Below are 22,205 nucleotides of genomic sequence, written 5' to 3' on the forward strand. Positions count from 1 at the left end.
AAAAAACAGCTTTCTATCTACTACTCTCTAAATGGCTAAAATGTCAACCGAGCCCACATCACTTGTACTGTATTGGTACAGTTTAGTAAAGAGGAAATGACAGGAAAGAAAACAATGCTAAGTGTGTGCTAATGTCACTCTTTATTTCATGAAACCCAAATTACTGCCGACATCAATTTCAGGAACATTTTATAAAGATATTAAAACAAAAGGCAATGAGAAATGCAAAACACATACACAAATACCTCTCACCAGAAATTGAAGTGATTCTTTGATCAGTAGAGATATTACGAAACCGCATACCCCAAAATGAAAATACAGAATAAAAGCAAAGAGTACATATCTGATTTTTACTTTACAAAATTTAAATGACGCAAGTCAATGATGGACTATGGAAAGGCTGTTGCATGTGCTAAGTCTAATACTGGAACACTCATCAACCATTTGCCTTCCAAATCAGAGTTCTAATTAGAGTTATAATTTTATCTCATTGAACTCTGCAGCCACACTTCTGAATTTTGCTTGTTGTCAGATAAGCTTCTCCCAGAAATCTAGGAGCAGGATAAGAAACAGAACTCTTGTCACCTACTCCCAAGGGAAATGGAAGAGGTGTTTGCACCGAAAGGCCCCCAATTCCCAGATTCTCTGCTCACTATGAATCACTTAATAGTCTGCACTGGTATTTCAAAGCTTGAGAAAAGGAATGTTGTAGAACTGTGGAGTTCATTCTGGTTATTTCCTACAAGCAGAGAGCAGTCTAAGAAACGGGCCCCTCAAGCTGAAAGAGGTACATATCTAACATCTACCCCAAGCGAATGACACAATGAGCTTCAGAAGTGAATCAGGACTATTGCTTTGATTTAAGGAACCATGCCACAAATTGTTTGTCTTTTATTCTTATCTCTAAATAATTTAAAATAGATAACAGTTAATTTCAACTTTTGAGAATAAACATTCAGCCTGCATGAAAGATACATCTTTATAAAGTAAGCATCTTGTACAGTTTCTTCTGAAAAATAGTTCGGATATACCTCTAACATACCTAAACATTTGTGCTCTTGATGCCATAACTATATATTCAAAGACCGGCTCAGGGATCACTGAAATACTAGGTATGCCTTTGCTGGCAAAACGTTAGAGTGATTATTCAGTCACTATGAGGTTTCACTAAACCACTAGTTCTCAGATCTTACCTTGCCTCAGAAGCAGCTGGAGGGTTCCTTAAAATACAGAAAGAAGACTGGGTCCCACCGTCAGTTTATGATTCAGTGGGTATGAGGCGGGGCTAAGGACCTGCATTTTTAACACATTCTCAGGTGATGCTCATGCTGCTAGGCTAGGGACCTCACTTGGAGAACCTCTGCTTTAAACTATTAATTTATACGTTCTTTAGAGAGCAACGAAAGCTTAGATTCCAGGCACCACATGGTACTTCCTAATCCCGTCAGTTTTTCGTCCCAGGGACAATCCTTGAGAAAATGCAGTTTTCACTTCCTCTTTTATAGCAACTGTAGCTCAGGCAGCCCTAGTCCTTAACACCATTCACTTAGCATTGCAGTTCTACTAGGCCTGGATGGGGTGTGTTTCCTATTTCTCACCAGAGGGCTGTCATCACCTACGTGCCCCAGACTGGATCTGTGACCCTCTCTGGGACAGAGACTGTGCCTCTGGGCCGCCAAAAGCCGGAGCTACATGTCTCTCCCCAGCAGGTCTATCTCATCCAGGAGAAAGTCCATGTCTTCCTGGCTCACTTGAGGGCTGATCACAACCTGGCGGAAGAAGTTGACCTTCCCCCGGTGGGGCTGATAGCCCAGCATCAGGCTGCCCTTCTTCATCATCCTCTCCTTGATGGCCGGGGCCACCTGCACAGGTAAAAGAGAATGGGGCAGAGATGAAAGACCAGAACAACAAGGTGTTACAACTCCTTTTACCCAGTCGTTTGCTATTTACTGGGTATCCACTGGTGTGGACTGCACTTTCATGTACACGAGGTCGACATTAATAAAAATCAGTTGAGAACTTACAACATAGAAGGACTGATTCAAGTGCTTGAAATATATGAATTAATTTAATCTTCACAATAACCCCATCAGGGAGATAGCACTACTAATTATGCACACTTACAGATGAGGAAGTCGAGGTGCCCAGATTACATAAAGAGACTGAGGTCCCGTGTTCAGTAAATGGGAGAGACAAGATTTAAAACCAGGCAGTCTCACTCAAGCCCTTACTCTGAAACAAACCATTATGCAATGCTGCCTCATTAAATACAAATCAGGTGCCCTCAGGGCTCATTGTCTCAGGAGTGTCAAATGTTATCTGAACTAAAAAAAAGGGGGGAAAAAAAAAACCCTCCAGTTCAGGCATCTTGAGAAAGAAAAAAGTCATAGATAGGGAAAAAATCACAAATAAAAGCTTTGAATTGATAGTCTACCAAGAAAAACACTAATAAAGGTATTGTGTGCAGGTCTATTTTGAAGATGGTTTATTAGTTTATTAATAGGACATATGTGAAATATAAGCACTCTTGTCTGTGATTAAGAGGTGTCAAGTTACTAATAAAATTAGGAAACCCATATTTTAAAGACTTCTACCTGATATGGGAAGAATGGGCCCTGATAACCCATACACACAAATTTCTCTAAAAGTGTAATGTTTGAAGAAATTAGTCCAATTTAAGAACCACATGAAAAAAATGAGTCCGTTTTTAAATCAGCAGTCTGACCACCCTCAAATGAGCTCAAAAACAAGTAAAATAGTGAAGTTGATTTTTGAAACACCAACTTAAAAAAATGACTAGTGCACTCCTACTGGCTTGAAATGCAAACAAAAGTTTTCCATTTTCACTTTATTTTAATTCTGTAAAATATTCTGAGTGTGTCCTACTGAATATGTGGAATGGAAACATAATGGATTTCTGTCTTCATTTTCTCAGAAAGATGAGGCTTCCCTAACCCAGAAGGGAGGAAGGCATACATAAATAATAGCAGGCACAATGTGCTGTAAAATTCCTTCAGTAACAGGCATAAACGCCCATGCCCACGGGCCTCTCTCCAAGTGTGACCATCCCACACCTCTCTAGTTTTAAACATACCTATGTTTTGTCAGATATCCCCCTGAAGAAATGCCAAACTATTTTATTTGACACTTAACATAACCTCAACCTATTCCAAAGCTGATGGAAAAACTAAGGGCTTTAGACCTCTGGAGATATGACGGGTTGGACTCAGCCATACAGCCTTCTCAAGGGATGTTCAAGGGTAATTTTAACAAAGTACACCATTCCTCATGTGCTAATTTTATAACATAAATCTTGCAAAACATGGACTACACTACGCCTACAAGAGCAAAAACAAACACCTATTAAGCACAACCACGTTGCCATCTTAGCAAAAGACGGGAGCTCTTGCAGTCTAACAGAACATGAGGAGAAAATATTATATGAGCGTCAAAGAAAAAATTGTAGAGGGAGATGAAGTCAGCGGTCAAGTGAGGGGAAAAACGTGAACGTTCATGCTCTATAACTATCCAGAAATGCATCACAGATTTTATCCTGAGCTTTTTAGAGATTAGAAAACCAGAATTAAATAAACACCATGTTCAGTCTCTTGGCAAAATTCATGGACACACGTTCAGTTGATGCTCAAAGCTGGAAGCTAGTAGGTAACTCCCTGCAATGCCTATGCACATCTGTTGGAAACACTTGATTTTGAATGCTCCAAGCATCAGTTGCATTGTTTTCCAAAGCTCTTTATGCACGTACCATTTGTTATTAGGATTATAAAATCTAGTGAAATTATATGTAAGCAAATGAAGGGTTATTGCAAAAAGAGAGTGCCTTCCATAAAAACTAAGTTGAATCCTTTGGAAAGGCTACATAAAGAAGGACCGCTAAACACTGCTGCAAGTCAGGTATGGCAGGAGAACTGTAAAAGCTGGAAAACAAAATCTTGAGAGTCCAGACAGATTCTGCACACAGATGGACACACAGGTGTCTGCGCCCTCACGCCATTGAGAGAAACCTGAGCTGGATATGACACATGATTTCCAAAAAGTGTAGTTTATGCAAGAACAGTGGAGGCTCTCTAATCATCAGACTTGTCTCTACTCAAGAAAAACGTCACTTGCTTTTGGAAAGCATTTAGAAATCTTCACTTAATGGGCCAGGGGGGGAAAAAATACTTTCCATTAGAAGGCAGGGAAGGACTTCCGGCCAAGATGGAGGCTTAGACGGACACGCTAGGTCTCCCTCCACAACTATAGTGGAATACAACTACTTCAAAACAAAGGATAACTAGAAATTCCAGAAAATAAAGCTACACGGAAGCCCAACATATGAAGTTATAAACCAGCGGTGCCATTTGGGCAGGTAAGAGTTAAAGAAGGCAAAGCTGCTTGCGGAGCGGCGGGGCGGGGCGGCGAAAAATCCTGGAGGCATTCAAGCCTCTGGCGTGCGCGACTCCAATCAAGCCCCTGGCCTGCGCGACTCCTGCGCGACTCCGGCTCTGGGGAGCAGCCGCAGCATCGCCTTGAACAGTGAGGCCCAGGGGGGCGGGAGGACGGATCCCGGTCACCTAGCTGAATAACTGTGTGAATCCATCTTGGACCCCCGCCCCCACAGAAAGCACCACAGGGCTGCGAAATAGGTCGCGCGCCTGCCTGTCGCTGATTTGTGACGCGTACGCAGGCACTGCCCCCTGCTCCCGACAGCCAGCCCAGGAAAACAAAACGCATCTGTCAAAATGAGGCAGGCAACTTTAGAAATACCGGTAACACAACTCACCAGACAGCAGATAGAGAACCTGACAGATGAACAGATAAGAAACCTGTCAGAGGCTCAGTTCTGGGCCATTGTTATCAGGTGGCTTACAGAATTCACAAAAGAGCAGGAAAAAGATATGAAAGAAGCGAAAAACTTTCATAACGAAAGGAACAAAAACACATATGAGACAGATGGTGAGGAATCCAGAGTCCATTTCAACAAACTGGAATATGGAGAAGAAACTAGCAGTCAACCAATGCAGCGAGAGGAAATGGGAAGCAACAATGAGAGGATCAGAAACCTCTGGGACAGCTATAAAAGGCCCAACATAAGAATCATTGGTTTGCCAGAGAATGAGGAAGATGAACTAGAACTTGAAAAATTGAGTGAAAATATAATAAAGGAGAACTTCCCAGACTTGGGGAAGGGAATAGACTTGCAGGTCCAAGAAGCAAGGAGAGTTCCCAAGAGACTGGACCCAGGGAGAACCACTCCAAGACACATTATAATCAAAATGTCAAAAATTAAAGATAAAGAGAGAATCTTAAAAGCAGCAAGAGAGAAGAAAAGAATTATGTACAAAGGGGTCCCAATTAGACTATCAGCTGACTTCTCAAGGGAAACCCTACAGACAAGAAGGAACTGGCAAGAAATATTCAAAGTAATGAAAATCCAAAACCTACAACCACGAATACTCTATCCAGCGAAATTGTCATTCAGAATAGAAGGACAGAGAAAGTGTTTCCAGGACAAAATAAAACTGAAAGAGTTCATTAGATCCAAACCACTGTTATATGAGAAGTTAAAGGGACTGGTTTAAAAAACAGAAGCTAGGGAGATGAAACAAAGGCAAACGAAACAGGCAACGAGAGTGGAAAAGGAACTGTGGGTAAGGGAAATATAGTGGGGGGAGGTCAACAGGGAGGGGGAGTGGGGAGAGGGAGGGAGATGATATAGGAATTGGAGATCATGGTAGGAGGGAATGGAATAGACGGAGAGAGGTTGGGAGGAACTGTAAGCACAACTAATGGACATAATCTAAAAGGGGGGGACAACTGGAGGGAGGGGGCCACCGGGTGGAGGGGAGCAGAGGGAAGGGAAAGTGGCACAAATGTAATATTTTAATCAATAAAACACATTAAATCTTAAAAAAAAAAAAAAAAAAAAAAAAAGAAGGCAGGGAAATAAAGGCACATAGAAGTGATGTACACATCAAATGTTTTTCTAGGATTATTTGCTTGAAGTGACCCAGCCTTATCACCTTAGGGAGGAGGATTTCTGGTGTGGATGTGAACGGGTATGTGTGTGTGCATGTGTGTTCACAACCATATGTGACTTTAAACTTCTAACCCAACATTTGTTATTCACTGCCCTTCAAATCCTCATTTCTGGTCACAGCGCAGTGCAGCACTATGGTGTGACTTAGGCTAATAACGAAAGCACATTTCTGTTGCATTTCAAGAACAAGAGGCCTCTCGGTGTAAACTGAAGATACAGGAGAGAGATACAATGGTGCCAATGCTGATCAATATTAGGAAGACCTGGTTCAACGGGGACAAATGTCTAGCCAGGAAAATCCCAGACTATCAATTTTAGAGCTACAGATTTTGCTTCTGTACACTGTTTTTTTCTTTTTTGAAATAAAAATTCCCTTCGTAGTCACTTCCATCGTCCTCTAAATACTCAGGGTATAACCGGCTCTGGCTTATAGCCAATTTTAAATTTAAAACAGGCATGTTCTTGGCTCATGTCTAATTTGCATTGTCTATTTCTGTTTATTTTTCTATACCTCTCTTCTTTTCCCAGATGATATTTTCATGCCTTACCTTTGGAGAGTATTAGAATTTTGATTCGAGCTCATGAATGTGTCAGAGGCTCACATGAGGCAATCTTCAAAATAAATATGTTCAATTGCATTTCTTGTAAGCAAACCAAAAATATATTCTGATGTGAGCAAGAAAGGTCAAAGTAAGATGGCCCCTCAACATTTCAATATAAAGACGTTTTTGATCTTTAAATTCTTGCTCCTGTGTAAGGCATAAGAATGCTCTCTCATGGGCAGAACAGTGGCATAAGAACCAAACTGCTCAGCCAAATTTTGTCACTGACTTTCAAAAATTATAAATAAGTGATTCAATATCTATGTGACTCAGAGAACCAATTAAGTGAGGGTTTGACGATGCCACACGTATTTTATGAATATGAGATTAATTCCCAGAGGTAATTAGTCCTAGGCAAGAGAGGAAGGCCTTCTTTGTTTATAATTCCAAGGTTGACAATCATTAAATCCCTGCCACAAAGTATAATTGTAGGAGTAGTTGGGCTTGTTGTTAACAAATATTTTACCAATTCTTTACAATTTGCACTCTGCCTTCACACATTTGATTCCTGTGAACTCAAATTAAAGCTTATTTGAACGGAAGTCATGTTTTTGCAATTTAGGGGCCAAGACTACTCTCATTAACAGCCAGTTTATCACCTTTGCATTTAAATATATATCAACCATTTCCTATTTATAAAGCTCCAGGCACAATCCAGTTTTGGGTAACTTGGATATTCTCTCTTGCTGATCACAGCAGAGAAACAGCCCTAATCTGACAGGATGGAATACTCGCAGCGGAAAGGCAATATGCACAAACTAAATGGAAGTATCCAAAGAGCATCCCTAAACGGAGCATGCATGGAGAAAAGCAGTTTGGCTGGAGTGAGATTGCTTTCCGGCCCTCAATTATTTTACTGCCGCTTTTCCTTCAAACTATAAATCAAGTTCTTTTCTCATGCCTCAGAGCACTGGTCCCTGCATCTTAAGTGGAGGAAGATCCTGACGTTTCTTTTTGGTGGCACGGGAACTTAATTGACATGTGTTCTGTAGGATCGCTGGTTTTCCCCCTTTAAATAATGTCCCAGCAATGATTTAGTCATTTAAACAAAATTTTGTTGTCACACCCCATAGCACAAAATAGTATTTGATATTTAAAAGTTGTGTAAACCCAATGAAAAAAAAATAAATGAAACAACTCTCTCATCCTGGCCAAGGGTAACAAGTAACTGACCAGGTACCATAATTGCCTCTTTATTAAAATAAAATTGCAATGTCCATAAAATGACATTTCTTTTGAAAAATGTGTTGCTGTTAACATTAAGTCAAACTGTGAGGAAGTTTATTTTTTCTTATGTATTCCACACATATTTTTGTGAAATACAGTAAAAATAAACTACTAAATGAAATGGAATTACTAAATAAAAATAAAATAAAAAAGACAAAGATACAAAGCCAATTTTGTCCTTTTATTTTAAAATTCAACAGTAACATTACTGTGTTGTTTTATAAAAGTTTCTGAACAATAACTCTTGATTTCTATGCTTTTCTTACTGCACACTGGTATCGCCAAGTTCAAGGGTATGCATGGGGCTGAAGACCACACTTGGAGGGATGCTGCTCTCTGGGGATTCTCCTGGATCCTTGTGGGTATATGTCACCTGAGTCATGAATTGTCTTGTCATATTGCATACTTATTTCTGCTTATTGGCGTGGTCTTCATTCCATTTTGAGTGGTGTTTTGTATCCCACCATGCCACTGTGCTGTTGTTTACCTAAACATTTTCCAGTTGTTAAATCTTGGAACTGATTCAGTTATGATGGCCTTTCAGTGAAACCATGGATCTAATCATGAAACCCCTACATCAGTTCTTCAAAGTCTAGTCAAGAGATTATGAGAGTAAGGGGTTCAAAATGTCCTAGACTTTGGGGTCTTTGTACAGTTTGTTCCATCATTTGTTGTGAGGGTGAAATAGTCACATTTACCACTTATAAATATAGGGTAGCATAGCATCCAGGGGGGCTGAGAACACAAAGCCATATTTAAAGGAGGTGATCTTTTTGCAGAGAATACAAGAAACAGAGACTACATAAGTTTCTTCTATGAGTCTAGACAGCAATACCATTCAGAGCTTCTTTAAAAATCCAGAGAGATTTGTCTTTTGCTAAATTCTTCCCTAGACCATGAACCATGTTCCTCAAAATCCAGATTTGAGAGCTATCAACTCAAGTTCAGTTTAATTCATCTAAATTCCATTATCTCCAAGGAACCAATGATTCTTTGAGGAATAGGAGGCTAAACTAATAATAATTTTCAAACCTTGTGTGTAGATCATAGGATGGGCAGGCAGAGGAAAAACTGAAGGGTAAGTTATGAGAGTTTTATTGTAATCAATATTTTTCCTAATATCATCTTACCTAAAGAGCGTTGTATCAAATACAGAAAATTACCTATGATATTTTCTCTATATAAAAAGCCAATCAAAAAAGTTATTAATTTCCCTATATCTACACAAAAATTCATGCATATTTTTCCTCTTCTGTATTCTTCAAACAGTGTTTATAGCCATACCAAAGCTTCTCATTGCAATAGATGGTTAGGCAAAGTAAACACTGAGAAAGCAATATAGCAGGGACTAATTCATATGCCATACTTGAATGTTAGTTGTTTTAGATCTGGGGTGGCAAACTTTATATTTCTGCAAAGCACCAAATAACAAATTTTCTAGGCTTTGTAAGTCATACGATCCTTGTTGCAAATATCCAGCTCTGCCATTGTAGCACAAAAGCAGCCTGAGACAATATACAAACAAATGAGCATGACTGTGTTCTAATAAAACTTTATTGAGGGACAATGAAATTTAATATCATATGATTTTCATGTCATAACATGTTATGCTGCTTTTGATTATTTTAAAACCACTTTAAAGGTTAAGGTCATTCATGGCTTCTAGGCTGTATATAAATGGGTAATAAGATAGATTGGACTTTAGGCATAACTTACCGACCCCCTGGTCAAAATGGAAAAAAAAACAGTATGATATGTAAAATGCACCCTTTCAAAGGAAAAAGTTCATAGAAAATTATGTTCATTGGGTCTCTTTCAGAAATTCTGCATTGAGCCAAGAAATGACAAAGCCTTCTTGACTCTCCTCCAGCAGAGCATGAAACCAGGGCCATAGATGGGTGAGCAGGGTCATCCCGTGGCTTTCTTCCAACACCATGATTCTTGAACAACCACAAAATGTTTACTTGCTTTATGCTTTCTTCCCAAATAATCTGGGTACCACATAAGCCCCATCCTCCATGTTAACTTGGAGAGGGTTCTCCTGAGTAGACCATTAAAATCTAGCTCAGAAAGAGTTGACATGAAATATTTACACTTTGTACCCGGCACCCAAACAAAACTGTTTCTGAGACTTGTAACAAGCTACATTACTTCTTTCTCAATTAAGTCCCTTAATTATTGTAAAGTTGGGAGACATCTCAGGCTTTATGAGGCCAGATAGAGATGTAATGTGGATCAAGGGTGGGGACCAAAATTCAAGGCATAAACAGCATCAAGGGCCAGAACTTAAATGGAAGACTTTCAGCCCAAGAGAACAATTAGCATGCCTAAGCCATTCAGAAGACTTGTATGAGCATTCCATGTTCCTTCCTTCTCCTGAGAAGGGTGCACTGGCAGTATGGGAAGCAAACAGTTCTTTTACCCCTGCCTCAGAGAACTGAGGAGACAGTCCACCTGAGGCAGTCCAACTAAGGTCATTGAGCCACTTGAGAAAAGCTACCTTGGAGGGAATGCCCAGTTTCGCAGACAGAGAAAATTAGACATGTGAGAAAGATGCAGTTTCTTTATTTGTTCATTACTTTCTCTGATATTTATCTCCATAAATAAAGCAGCATGATGGTCCTTTCATGAGCCAGTGAATGGGAGGTCAACAGAACAATCAAAGTGGATCACAAAGTCTAAACACAGATTTATATCTGTTTTCCTTTTAGCATCAATTTTTAAAGAAAGTATATTCTCCGGTGGAAAGGTGTATTTCCTCAATATCTGATTCTGAAGGCACTCAACAATATGCCACATACAGGAACTTCCTGAAACCTAAGTGAACATTTTTATCTTTGAACAGTTTTCTGGGTTTCCTCAGACTATAAATAACAACTGGCTTTTCCATTACACATATAACTCAGAAGTAGAGTTGAAATGGGTTTTGAATTCAGCTAAATAGATATCCTCCAGTCTGTAACCTCTGTCCTACCCAGAGGCTGTCACTAAACAAACAGCTGGTGGAAGAAAATGTTTCTTATGGTGTACAATACTATCATCCAAGAGAGAAAGTGATTTTTCTAGTCTTATATAGAAAAGGGTTTTGTGGTAATGGTTAGCTTTACATTTTTTTTATTATGTAGTAAGTGGAATCTCTTACTTGATACAAAAGAAAGAGTTGTGACCTCGTAATATAGAAACCTTTCCTTTGTATTTTCAAGTACATTTGAGTAATTTGTCTCTGGCCCCAAATGTGATATTTCATATAGAATAGACTTTTGCCTTCCCAACACAATGTGCTTTTGTCGAAAATTTTTCTGAGTTCAGAGCCCTGCACAGCAACAATGATGTGGGCTATGCCTGATCATACAGGCAGTTTTCACCTGCCATCAAGGAAGAAATCAGCACCTGGCAGACCAACGCTAGAGCACTGGCACATTTCTTGAAGTGTTTGGCAACGCAAAGGCGGGAAACTGTAGCCTTCTTAGCTTGTGTTCAGGTACCTTTTAAATCTCTGTGTGCTTCCCCCCCACCCCTTCCTGATTTAGTCTTAGGTGAAATGATCCTATTTTTCTGTCATTTTGTCAAGTTACACATTTTCCTTTGGGAATAGGAAATAGCTAAAGAACGCTGTGTTTTGTTGATAATTACTTGACAAGTGCAGTAGAAACTGATTCTGCCATTGCTCTGTGCAAAATGGATCCTACCATACACTTTAATGCGTTGCCTTCTAGAATAATTATCTGTTGATAAAGAATTTAAAATATTTTTGTAAAAATCACAAGTTAAATGAAATTATTGAATATGTTCTTTCTCTTACTTTTTAAAGTTTATGACTGTATAGTCTTAATAACAAATGAGATGCAAAAGTTCACAGTAACTTTATTCAAAACAACACAAATGCCCTTCAGCTATTGAATGGATAAATAAATGGTGGTCTCTCTCTACCATGGAATACTACTCAGCAATATGAGGGGGGACCCCTTCCCAAAAAATGGAATTATCTTCTGCAGACAGGTCCCTTGTAGTACAGGCTTCTCCCACTAAGTGATCATTCTAGAAACTCATCTATATCAGTACCAGCTGGTGTTGTTGTGAGAGGCCATGTTTGGCTTCAATGAATTTTTTTGAAGACAACACATTTGCCAATTTCATGATGGGTGATTTATGAGCAAATCTGCCCACACCATGCTGAGTATTCAGCAGTTTTTGACCAGAAATGACATGACCCCTGTACCTCATGCTCCCAATTCACCTGAATTCTCCACAAGCGACTTTTTTGCTTGTTTCCCCGGGATGAAAAATGTCCTCAAAAGGAAATGTTTTATTGATGTGAAAGAGGTTAAGCAAAACAAACAAACAAACAAACAAACCAGCAGAAGCACTAAAAGGCATCTGCATTGACAAGTTTACAAACTGTTTTGAGCAGTGGAAAAAAGTGTCTTGATAGATGTATTGCATCAAATGGAAAGTACTTTGATGGTGACCAAAGCTTAAACAGGTAAGAATAAATTTGCACTTTTTAATAAATAAATCCTGGGTTTTTTGAGATCCCCCCTCTTAAAATGAATAAACTACTGATGCAACATGGATGAATCTCCATTATGCCAAGTGCAAGAAGTCTGACTCAAAAGGCTACTTAACATATGATCCCATTTATGTGGCATTCTGGAAAGGGCTAAACCAAGTGAGTAGATCAGAGAATCGATCAGAGGGTGCCAGGGTTTGGGGCTTGAGGGGAGGCAGCCTGAGATGATTTTAAGAGATGGTGGAATTATGTGGTGTGTTACTGTAGTGGTGGCTTCATGACCATTGAACTACAAATTCTGTCTAAAGCTGGGCCTTCGCCTAATTTTTCTTTGTATCCGTTAGAGCAGCGGTTCTCAACCTGTGGGTCGTGACCCCTTTCACAGAGGTCACCTAAGACCATTGGAAAACACATATATAATTACATACTGTTTTTGTGATTAATCACTATGTTTTAATTATGTTCAATTTGTAACAATGAAAATACATCCTACATATCAGATATTTGCATTACGATTCATAACAGTAGCAAAATTACAGTTATAAAGTAGCAATGAAAATAATTTTATGGTTGGGGGTCACCACAACATGAGGAACTGTATTAAAGGGTGGCAGCATTAGGAAGGTTGAGAACCACTGCCTTAGAGCCTAATATAAAGTTTTGCCGGTAGCTAATGTAATGCACTTGTCAAAACCCATAGAGTTGTACATCTTAAGAGGTGAATTTAACCTGTATATAAATTTTAAAATGAATTGACTTAAAAAACAAAGAGGTTCTGAATGGACATGTAGCCACATGAGATCAGATGAATAACTTAAGCTCTTAGTGCTCCAGTTTCCTTAACTCTAAGCAGGAGGTGATAATAATAGTATATTACATTTTCATAAGATTGATATAATATGGACTGTGGTGCAGCATGTAATGCTCTGAACAAGCAGATAGGACATGATGAAGATTAATATTCTCAGTCAAGTAGAGTCAAGAGCACTAACTCTGGAAAGGACATGGAGCTCAATTGGGATCTTTCCTCTCGGTTCTACCACTAATGGCATGTCCTTAAGCAAAACACTTAATTTCTGTGCAGGTCTGAAATGAGGAGGGTATGTTGTCCACTCTTAGGTGCAAAAAATAAAGGTATTTGGGTCATATCAGCACAGAAAGCTTTTCTTCCTGGTGGGCAGTGTGGACTAATGGAAACTGTACGGCTCAAGGCTTTGGGGAGGGCCGTAGAGTATATCAGATCAAACATTCAAATGAACCCACCATACTCATTAAATATAATTCACATATAATTATAGAAGATTTCAGCTGAACGGTGGTGGCTAAGTTAACATAATCTTTCATTATGTTTGATTTTGCCGTATTTCTTTTGTATTTTGGAGTCATTTTTTAAAACTAGCAAACTTTTTTACATTCCCTTGTTTAATTCCTATGCTCCCCCCGAACCCCACCCCCCCCCCGCCCATGCTTATTTTGCTGATGTCTAAATAGACTAGCTTGGTTCACACTAGTGACCAAATATCCAATTTCCTCAAGTTAGTTTAGATGCTGTTATATAATTTAGACTAGCCGTACATAGACCAACAGACCTAGGACCAAATTCCTGAAATTCTATGTGACTTTGAGCAAATATTTATCTCCTGTGGATTTAGATGCCCCTTCTGTTAAGAACTGATCATCCAGAAAAAAAATAAATGAGTAAATAAAATTTAAAAAATAAAAAAGAAAGAAAAAGGGAAAAAAAGGAGCAAATAATCACTCATAGGACTGTTATATGGATTAAATGTAATAATACATATAGATGCACCAAGCATAGAATCTGGCCTCTGGTAGGCACTCAATAATATGAACTAGTATTATTAATTTCTTAAAATGAATTTTTTCTTAATCAATTTACATTCACACCTGGTCTTTTATTAAACTACTTCAATGTCATCTCTTGAGACATGAGCATTTGAAAGCGTTGTGAAAACATAAATTGTAATTTATTGTTTCTCCCCAAAGCATCTTAACTGTACTGAAATAATTCTGAGAGGTTGGGAGCAGCTTTACAAATCCAACCTTGCACTTCAGGTATGCCACTTCTATATTAATCTATTTAAGTTCCAAGTTTTTTCCAATACTGACAAAGTAAACGTCTTTTTTCCTTGAAAAAGAAAGACAGTTGTTGATGATTTTGGCAGCTTGGCTGAGGGCAGAGGACTGGGGGCGAGGTGAGAAGCTTTCCATTGAAATGTATTGTGTGTGGGGATGTTTCCATTGTATGAAATTTCTATGTGCTGTGTAAAGTATTTTGTAAGTAAGTGTAAGTACATTGCAGAGTGCAGGACTATTTTATAAGTGAAAATCTGCTTATCTGGACACGTGAAAAGGTCATACAGTATACTGAAGAGGTCATTTGTCCCCCTATATATGAGCTTGTGTCCAAAATTGAACAATCTCCTTGTGTTGTCCTGACATTTACATTTTTATTAAAGGAACATTGAAGAGCACTATTAGGTGCTTCCCATGTGTGCCTAAAGATATAAATCATCTGGATCAGTCCCCAAACCAGAGCAAATGAATTTGAGGATCAGTGAGATAGGTTTGATGGTCTATGTATTTACCAAGCAGGCCAAGTTTTTGTTATCACGATGCAAGTTTAGGAACAGGAAAAATGATAGTCTCTTAACTAGGACTTTGGAAGAAGTTATGGTAGGGTGGGAGGTGAGAGGTGTTTTAGACAGAAAAAACAATTTCAAGGGAGGAGAGGGATAGAGATTGGGAATCTCCCCTTCTTGAACTGCTTATGTCAGTTTTACAATAAAATAAACCAGTGACCTTCAAAGAAGATGCTAGCCAACTTTTCTGCTAATCTTAAAAACCTGATAAAGTGTTCAAAACACTTAACCATGGCTCAGGAAACAATAAAACTCTTTGTTTTGATTGCTTAAAGAATCAATTTGCTTCTTTCAGTATATTTTCTGCTGTTCCTTACCAATCTAATTCTTCTCGTACTCCATGTGTTTCCCCTGACATCTGTCCCCTTACAATTTAGAAGTGAGCTGCACTGATATGTTTCCCAAGCTTAAATTATGTAAAATTGGTGGTCTATTCCCCATGGCATCATATGAAACTAAAAAAATCATTTCAGCTTGGAAAAACACAGAGAAATAGGCTACACTTTGACTGGACATCTTTTTTCTCAAATATAGATTTTTAGCCTTATTTTCCTCCAAAAGATATCTCAAAATCAGACATGCACAAAAAGAAAAGTGCTTTAACTTAAAAAGAACATCCCTGTTTTACCCTTTCTGATGCAGAGGAGCAAAGCCACAAAAACAAAGTTTAAGATCCCAGCAAGACTAGAGAACACAGCTTCACATTTGGTGTTTACAGCATAGAAATGCCGGTGACAGCCATTCCAATAAACCTAACATCTGCCATATATTCAAGGCAGCTGAAATGAACAGTCATGAAAATAAACCAAACTGAACTGAACGCTTTAGTTGAAGAATGGACCCAATAAACATTTTACACACTCTATAAAGCAAAAAGTTAATGCTCAACTGTGTCACGGCAGCCATCTGAGCTCATAGTTCCTCGGTAAGTGTTGTGGGCCAACTCCCAAATTTTAGCCCATGTTGGGAAATCCCTATATTGTTCCTTAACATGGCACGTTATTTGGAACTTTTCAGCCACCGGTAGTACTACCTCTCTCTAGGGACATGTGGAGAGGAGTCTAAGCATTTTGAATTGTTGCAATGATGTTGGGGTGCTATTTGCATTTATGTCCAAAGGTCAAAGGTACCAAATGTTTCACAATGCTTACAATAATCCTGCCCAAGGAAGAGTTACATTTCCCCAAAATGTCACCGTGCTCCTGTTAAAAAACACTGATCAGCATCCCCACGTGCTCAGGGACACCTCCTACACTTTGTTTTGACACTTTTGGATCCTTTCAGTGTCTCTCATGAGTTATTACTTTTGCTTTGGTCTAGAAGGCGTGACAAAATTAATGGGTGAGCAAAGTAAATGGGATCCTCAGAGACAAAAAGTACCGTTTTGTTGTTTCCATTCAATTATTTTTTGTTGTTTTATTTTTACTTTTTTTCTACCTTCACAGAGGTATGATTGACCAATAGAAATTGTGTACATTTACATCACATGATGTGATGTTTCAATAGGTACTTACGTTGTGAAATGATTTCTCAAAGATTCTTAACATATTCAATGAGTATCTCTCAGTCTGAGAGGAGAAAATAGGACAATCTCAGGTTTCTCTCTAGGTCCTCTGGGCAATATTTCCAAACGCTGCATCTGGCCATTTAGCAGAAACACAACTTGGAGGCCCCCAAGGTGGTCCCAGCACTATGCTGACTGTAGTAAGTGGATCACATTCCCTAGTTTTCAGCCTCACAGATGCTGCGCTCACAGCTCAGCCACACACTCTGTGAGACAAGTATTCTAAACAGGATGAAAATCCTGATTCCGTTTCCCACAGGTTTTCTCAGGGTAACTTCCCCAGAGAACCCTATTTCCTTTCAATTTTCTGCAATGGGCAATTGGGAGCTGAAATTCTGTCTTTGGACTCATTCCATGCTAACAAGTCTCTAACAGCCAAGGGGGCTCTTTGGGGCACACATGCAAAACCCCGATAGTGGCTCAGGCACAGATGTGGGAGGTGGTCCTGGTGTTGACACAGCAATAATTTTAAGGTGCCGAATCTGCATATTAGGCTTGGGAGGCTTAACTTCCTGAGTAGCAGAATTATGGTTTTTAGAATAGATTCTGGGGCCCAACGATGCAGGAAGTAAAAAATGAAGTGGTCTCATGGCTTATGCTGCTCTGGCCTGAGAGAGCTTGCTTTGCACAGCCTGCCAATGGATCAAAAGTATGCCTGAGCGAGGTGCCCACCAGCCTAAACCCACCACCCTGCCACCACCTGCTGGCTCCCACCTGCCTTCATTCTTGTTTTGTCTATAGTTTTCTGCAGTGATTATTTTCTTTCAGGGTAAACGAAAGTTCAAATAGTCTTTTTTGAGCTTTTCGGGTTGAATACAGATTCCCATTGCCCATCCAACAGTTAGTTTGCATACACGGGACCTACACACACCTCTCCCTATGGCTTTTCTTTAAATCGCTATTTATAGTAGTTTTCATATCATTTTATATCATTTCACTGCACTTTTTATTCAGCTCCAGTGCATCCTAAAATGCCTGGTGTTTCAACCTCAGAGGCAAACCCTGAGCTTTTAAAGTCATGTGTTTCGTGTAGCTTGCTTTACTTTTTTTTTTTTTTTTTTTTTTACAGAATCAAAGAGAGCTACCATGAGGATATTTTAAAACTATCATTCCTGTAGTACTCATAAAAATACTGAGAAAATGTTAAATATCACGTGTTCCTCACTGAAATCTGTCTAAGTACTCGTAAAGAGTTTTCTTTTCAATGAATACTGTTAATATTAAGCAACAGCATTTAGGTTTGTACATTTCAAGCAAATTAACAAAAGTGAATTGTGTATTCTTTCTTATATAATAAAGGGTCCTTCAACACTCTTTTACATACTACCTAAAATTGGAAGCTGCCCTTTCCTCCAAGTCATGGAGTTCCAATTCTCTTCCACAGGCTACAGGCTACAGTGCATGGCAGAGCGGGAGAGCGGCTGTCATGGGGTCAAGGTGGAGGTGAAGTAGACAGGGCCCTTCTTGTCCTACACCAAGCCCTGCTTTACCTGTCTTATATACTGCAGTTCTATGTAAGAGTGTTTGACAAAAATGGCTCTGCCATTCAAAAAGACCACATTCGAATTAGACTGGCAATGTATTTCATTATTATTATTCATTATTATTATTCAAGATCTATCATTTTGGAATATCTGAAAAATACTTTCTACATGACCAGTCTAAAGGAAACAAGGAGCTCTTATAGTCTGCCATTCTTGTCCAAGTTGGGAAAACAGAAGAGTCACAGAGGAGCATGTTGTTTTGCCAAAACAATGTGTACAATGTGATATTTCAATAGGCGCATATATTGTGAAATGATTCATCAAAGATTCTTAACATATTCAAAAAGTATGAGAGAAAAAGATGGGACAACCTCAGGTTTCTCTCTAGGTTTCAAACTTCTTCTGGTCAAGAGTTAAGGATAAGCCATTCATTGTCAAGTTATGTTCAAGTAGAGTAAGAATAAATAATAAATGATCATTTTACATAATTGAACCACAAATCTGCCGTATTACTATCTAATTGAAGATCTCTTTTGCTTCTTGTAGGTAATCATTATTCCAATTCTTGAGTTCTTCCACCAGGAAGGCCCCAGGGTTTCAACTCATCCACTGGCCATTTGAATGTGTTCCTTCTGTGAGCTGCTTGTTCATGTTCTTTGCCCATTTTAGGTGATAATCTTTTTCTATTTTTTTTTTTTTTTTTTTACTGATTTAGAAGAACCTTTTATTATTAAGAACATTAACTATCTGATTGTTTTACATGTTACAAATTCTTTATCTGCTTTTAATTTCATTTCTTGTTATTTCATGTACAGTTTTAATATTTATATAATCAGACCTATTGATTACATACATGTATTTTTTCGAACATTGGTGTTGTACTTAGAAAGCCTTATCTACACCAAGATTAAATAAAGATTTGCTTATTTCTGATTTGATTTTGACACAAAACTTTTAATGCATTTGAACATTCCATTTGTGTCTTGCATAAGAGACAAGTTCCCATACTCCTACACTTAACCAGTAGTCTCAACACCTTTGATGCAAGAAGCCTGTCTTTTCCCAGCATGTATGGGAAACAGGTATGAGTTCTGTGACTACTTGGGCCTTGGCTTTCTATTCTGTAAGATTAATATGTCTATTCTTTGAGTAATCCAAGCTGTTTTATTTATTGTAGTCTATAAAATATTAAGGGGCTAGAGAGGGGAATTCCCTTGTCAACATTCATCCTTTTCAAATGTTCTTACCTATTGGCACCCATTTATTCTCTTAGATGATATCTAGAAACACTCTGATGAGTTTTAAAAAAGCCTTCTGTTAATATGATTAGAATTATATTAAATTTGTATTAATTAGGGGAAGTTAATCTTCTCGTTTCAAATTATAGTGCTTTTCAGTTTCTAAATGAGGTAGTTTTTAAAACACACAGCTGCAATTTCTTTGGAACGCCACTCAGAGGTTTCCTAAGTAGGACAGTCTTTGTGGCAGGTGAGCGAGCAATTGGATGCAGTGGACACTGCAGGGCTTCCAGGGTGTGGGGAGGAGAGATGGAGCGGCATCCAGCGTGTTTTCAGAAACACTTGCTTTTTGAGTCCAACCGTCCTTAGCCCACCTGCCCTGATGAATCCCAGGCCACATGGAGAAGCCTCCTGTGGGTACTCTGGCTGGTAGTCCCTCCCAAATGAGGTCACAGCCAAGCACAACAGGAACCAGCGAACATGTGAGTGAAGATGCATCCAGAAGATTTCAGGCCTGGTCCTTCCCAGATGAGGCTCCAGATGAGGCTCTTCCCTCCGTGCTCTCTGAATCCTAACCCACAGAATCCGTGAGCATAATAAAACGACTGTTTAAAGCTGCTACATTGGGAATACTTTGCAAAACAGAAAATGTGGCTGGAACATTAGAGGTTTTTACGGTTTTAAAATTTTATAGTTTTCTTCTATTGGTACTATATTTAAGTTAATTCTTGCTTATTTAATATATATATTTTTGCTAATGTGCTGATGAAATTATTCTGACTAAAAAGCTGTCTTCTGATATACATTTCAACCTTCTAGCTCCTAATTGCTTACTTTTTATGTAAGAAAAAAAATTTTTAGATATTCAATTTTGTACATCTACTATAGCAAACCTCTAAAAGTTGTTTTTTTTTTTTTTAACTTGGTGACCTTGGGTTTTATAGACACACAGTTACATAATCTAAAATGAACATATTTGGGTCTTCTCCTTTTAAATATTTAAAGTTTATGTCTTTGGTTTTTGCACTGACTGGCACTCCCAGAACAACATCAAGTCACAGCACTAAGGGCAGAGGTTCCTAATTTGTTACTGAGTTTAACGAGAAGCCCCTTCATATTTAATATGTATATTCATCTTACACATCACATTAACAAAGAAAAGCATATAACCATGAGATAACCTCTGAGCCTTAACATCAATTTTGAAGGTCATACAACATGTGTATTTTTTTTTAATTTCGAAGTGCTTTTTTCTTGCTCGCTCTATAATTTTGGATTACTTTCTTGATTTACTTGTTCAGAGATAGTTAGAAAGTGATGAAATTGCTTTTTAGAACTTGCTTTCGCTTAGCTTTTGAAATAATGAAGTTCTGCTGAATGGGGCACTAAAAACGGAGCCTGTGCAACAATGCTGTGCGCTCCGCTGGCCGACTAATCCGTCTCCTCAGACAGGTTTTCGAAGTCCAAAAATGCTCCTTAAATTAAGTTTTTCAACCTGCGTGAGTGGATGATTGTGTGGCTTCCTGAAATAATCCTCTCAGCTCTTACAGTGCTGACCCAGTTTGGGGAAGTATCTTTAATATCTTGTTCTGCTTCGCTCACCTCGGGGCAGAATAGCCAGAAATATCTGCATTTAAAAAACAACTTTCATCTTCAGGCTCACAAAAGGGTTCGCTTGCTTTAGAAAGGAAATTGAAACTTGTATCACGAGACAGCCTTTTAGATGATTTTTAGTTTCCATTTTAGAACCTCGACAAATAGAAGGCAGAGATCTGGAATAAATGGAGTGCCTTGGAATAGTGCGTAAATCAAAGCCGTCGACCGGACCTGCATTTACCTCACCGCTGATTATTTGTCACGTCATAGGCACTCGCCCCAGACAGAAAAGCAGAAGCACACGTGTGGCAGATGAGGTAAGGCTGGGTCGCCAGAACCAAACACAGAACAATAACCCACCCAGAGGAAGAGTGAGGTGGGGAAGTACTCTCACAGAACAGGAACTCCAAGATTGTGGAACACATGCTGCTTACCTAAAGGCTAGTTAAATGTTGGGATGCCTTCTAGTTGGCAGAGTGGGGATGGATTGCTATGGCCTACGGTAGATTTTATTATTGTTCTCAACTATTTCAATGTGCTTCTTGTTGTAAGATATGCAATCCATGCCTTTGCCTGGTAACCAGCAGGGGCAGGCCCCCTCTAGCAGGAGTGAGTCATCGGCAGCCGTCCGTCTCGAGAGACGATGGTGTAGCTTCTTAAGAGTCTATCTGCACCGCCGAGAATGGTTGTGCAGTCCGACTCGGGAGTGACACGGTATCTGTCTCCTCCCGTGTTGAATCGACATCTTGTGATGCCGCTGGAGTGTCTTCTCCAGTGAAGCTGAAGCTACAGAGCCTGGGCAGGGTGATATGGAGGGTCTGCTGTTGCCCATGCAGCAGACCCCCCCTCTCTTCGCAGCTGAAGGGTCCAAGGGAAAGACGGAGTCAATACAGCTTGGCTTCAGGTGCGCCGCAGGAGTTGCCGGTGTTGACTACAACGTCAAACCGCCTTAGGGACTCCGGCTCCGGATTTTCTGTCGGGGTTTACTCCCTTAGCCTTTCCCCTGAAGAGGTATGCCGCAAGGCAGCGGAGGTTTTTTGGAGTCAGAGTTTTCCTTCTCTGATGTGCCCTGACTGGAAGATCGAACCAGCGACACTTAGCTCGCAGGCCGATGCTCAATCCACTGAGCCAAACCAGCCAGGGGCAGCAGGAGTGAGTATATAAGACCATTCCGTTGTCATGTGACCAATCTGAGTCAACTTTAAGAGCTGCTGTTTTTCTCCTAACCCTCCTCTCCTTTCCCTTTGCTGTGAGGTTTGTATGTCCCAGAGGGGGCTCCACCTT

At 39.3% G+C, this 22,205-nt stretch overlaps 1 protein-coding gene across 1 annotated transcript in view; it reads right to left on the bottom strand.

The window, feature by feature from the left end:
• Positions 1 to 256: 256 nt before the first annotated feature.
• Positions 257 to 22,205, bottom strand: part of GADL1 (GAD like acidic amino acid decarboxylase 1) — a 145,920-nt gene continuing 123,971 nt past the window's right edge. The window contains exon 15 of the mRNA XM_090284950.1: positions 257 to 1,862. Coding sequence (XP_090141076.1) covers positions 1,689 to 1,862 — 174 coding nt within the window. The 3' untranslated portion in view covers positions 257 to 1,688. The remainder of the gene's footprint in view (positions 1,863 to 22,205) is intronic.

This window comes from Furipterus horrens, unplaced genomic scaffold (genome assembly GCF_987537825.1).
Source record: "Furipterus horrens unplaced genomic scaffold, mFurHor1.1.pri manual_scaffold_7, whole genome shotgun sequence".
Lineage (NCBI taxonomy): Eukaryota > Metazoa > Chordata > Mammalia > Chiroptera > Furipteridae > Furipterus > Furipterus horrens.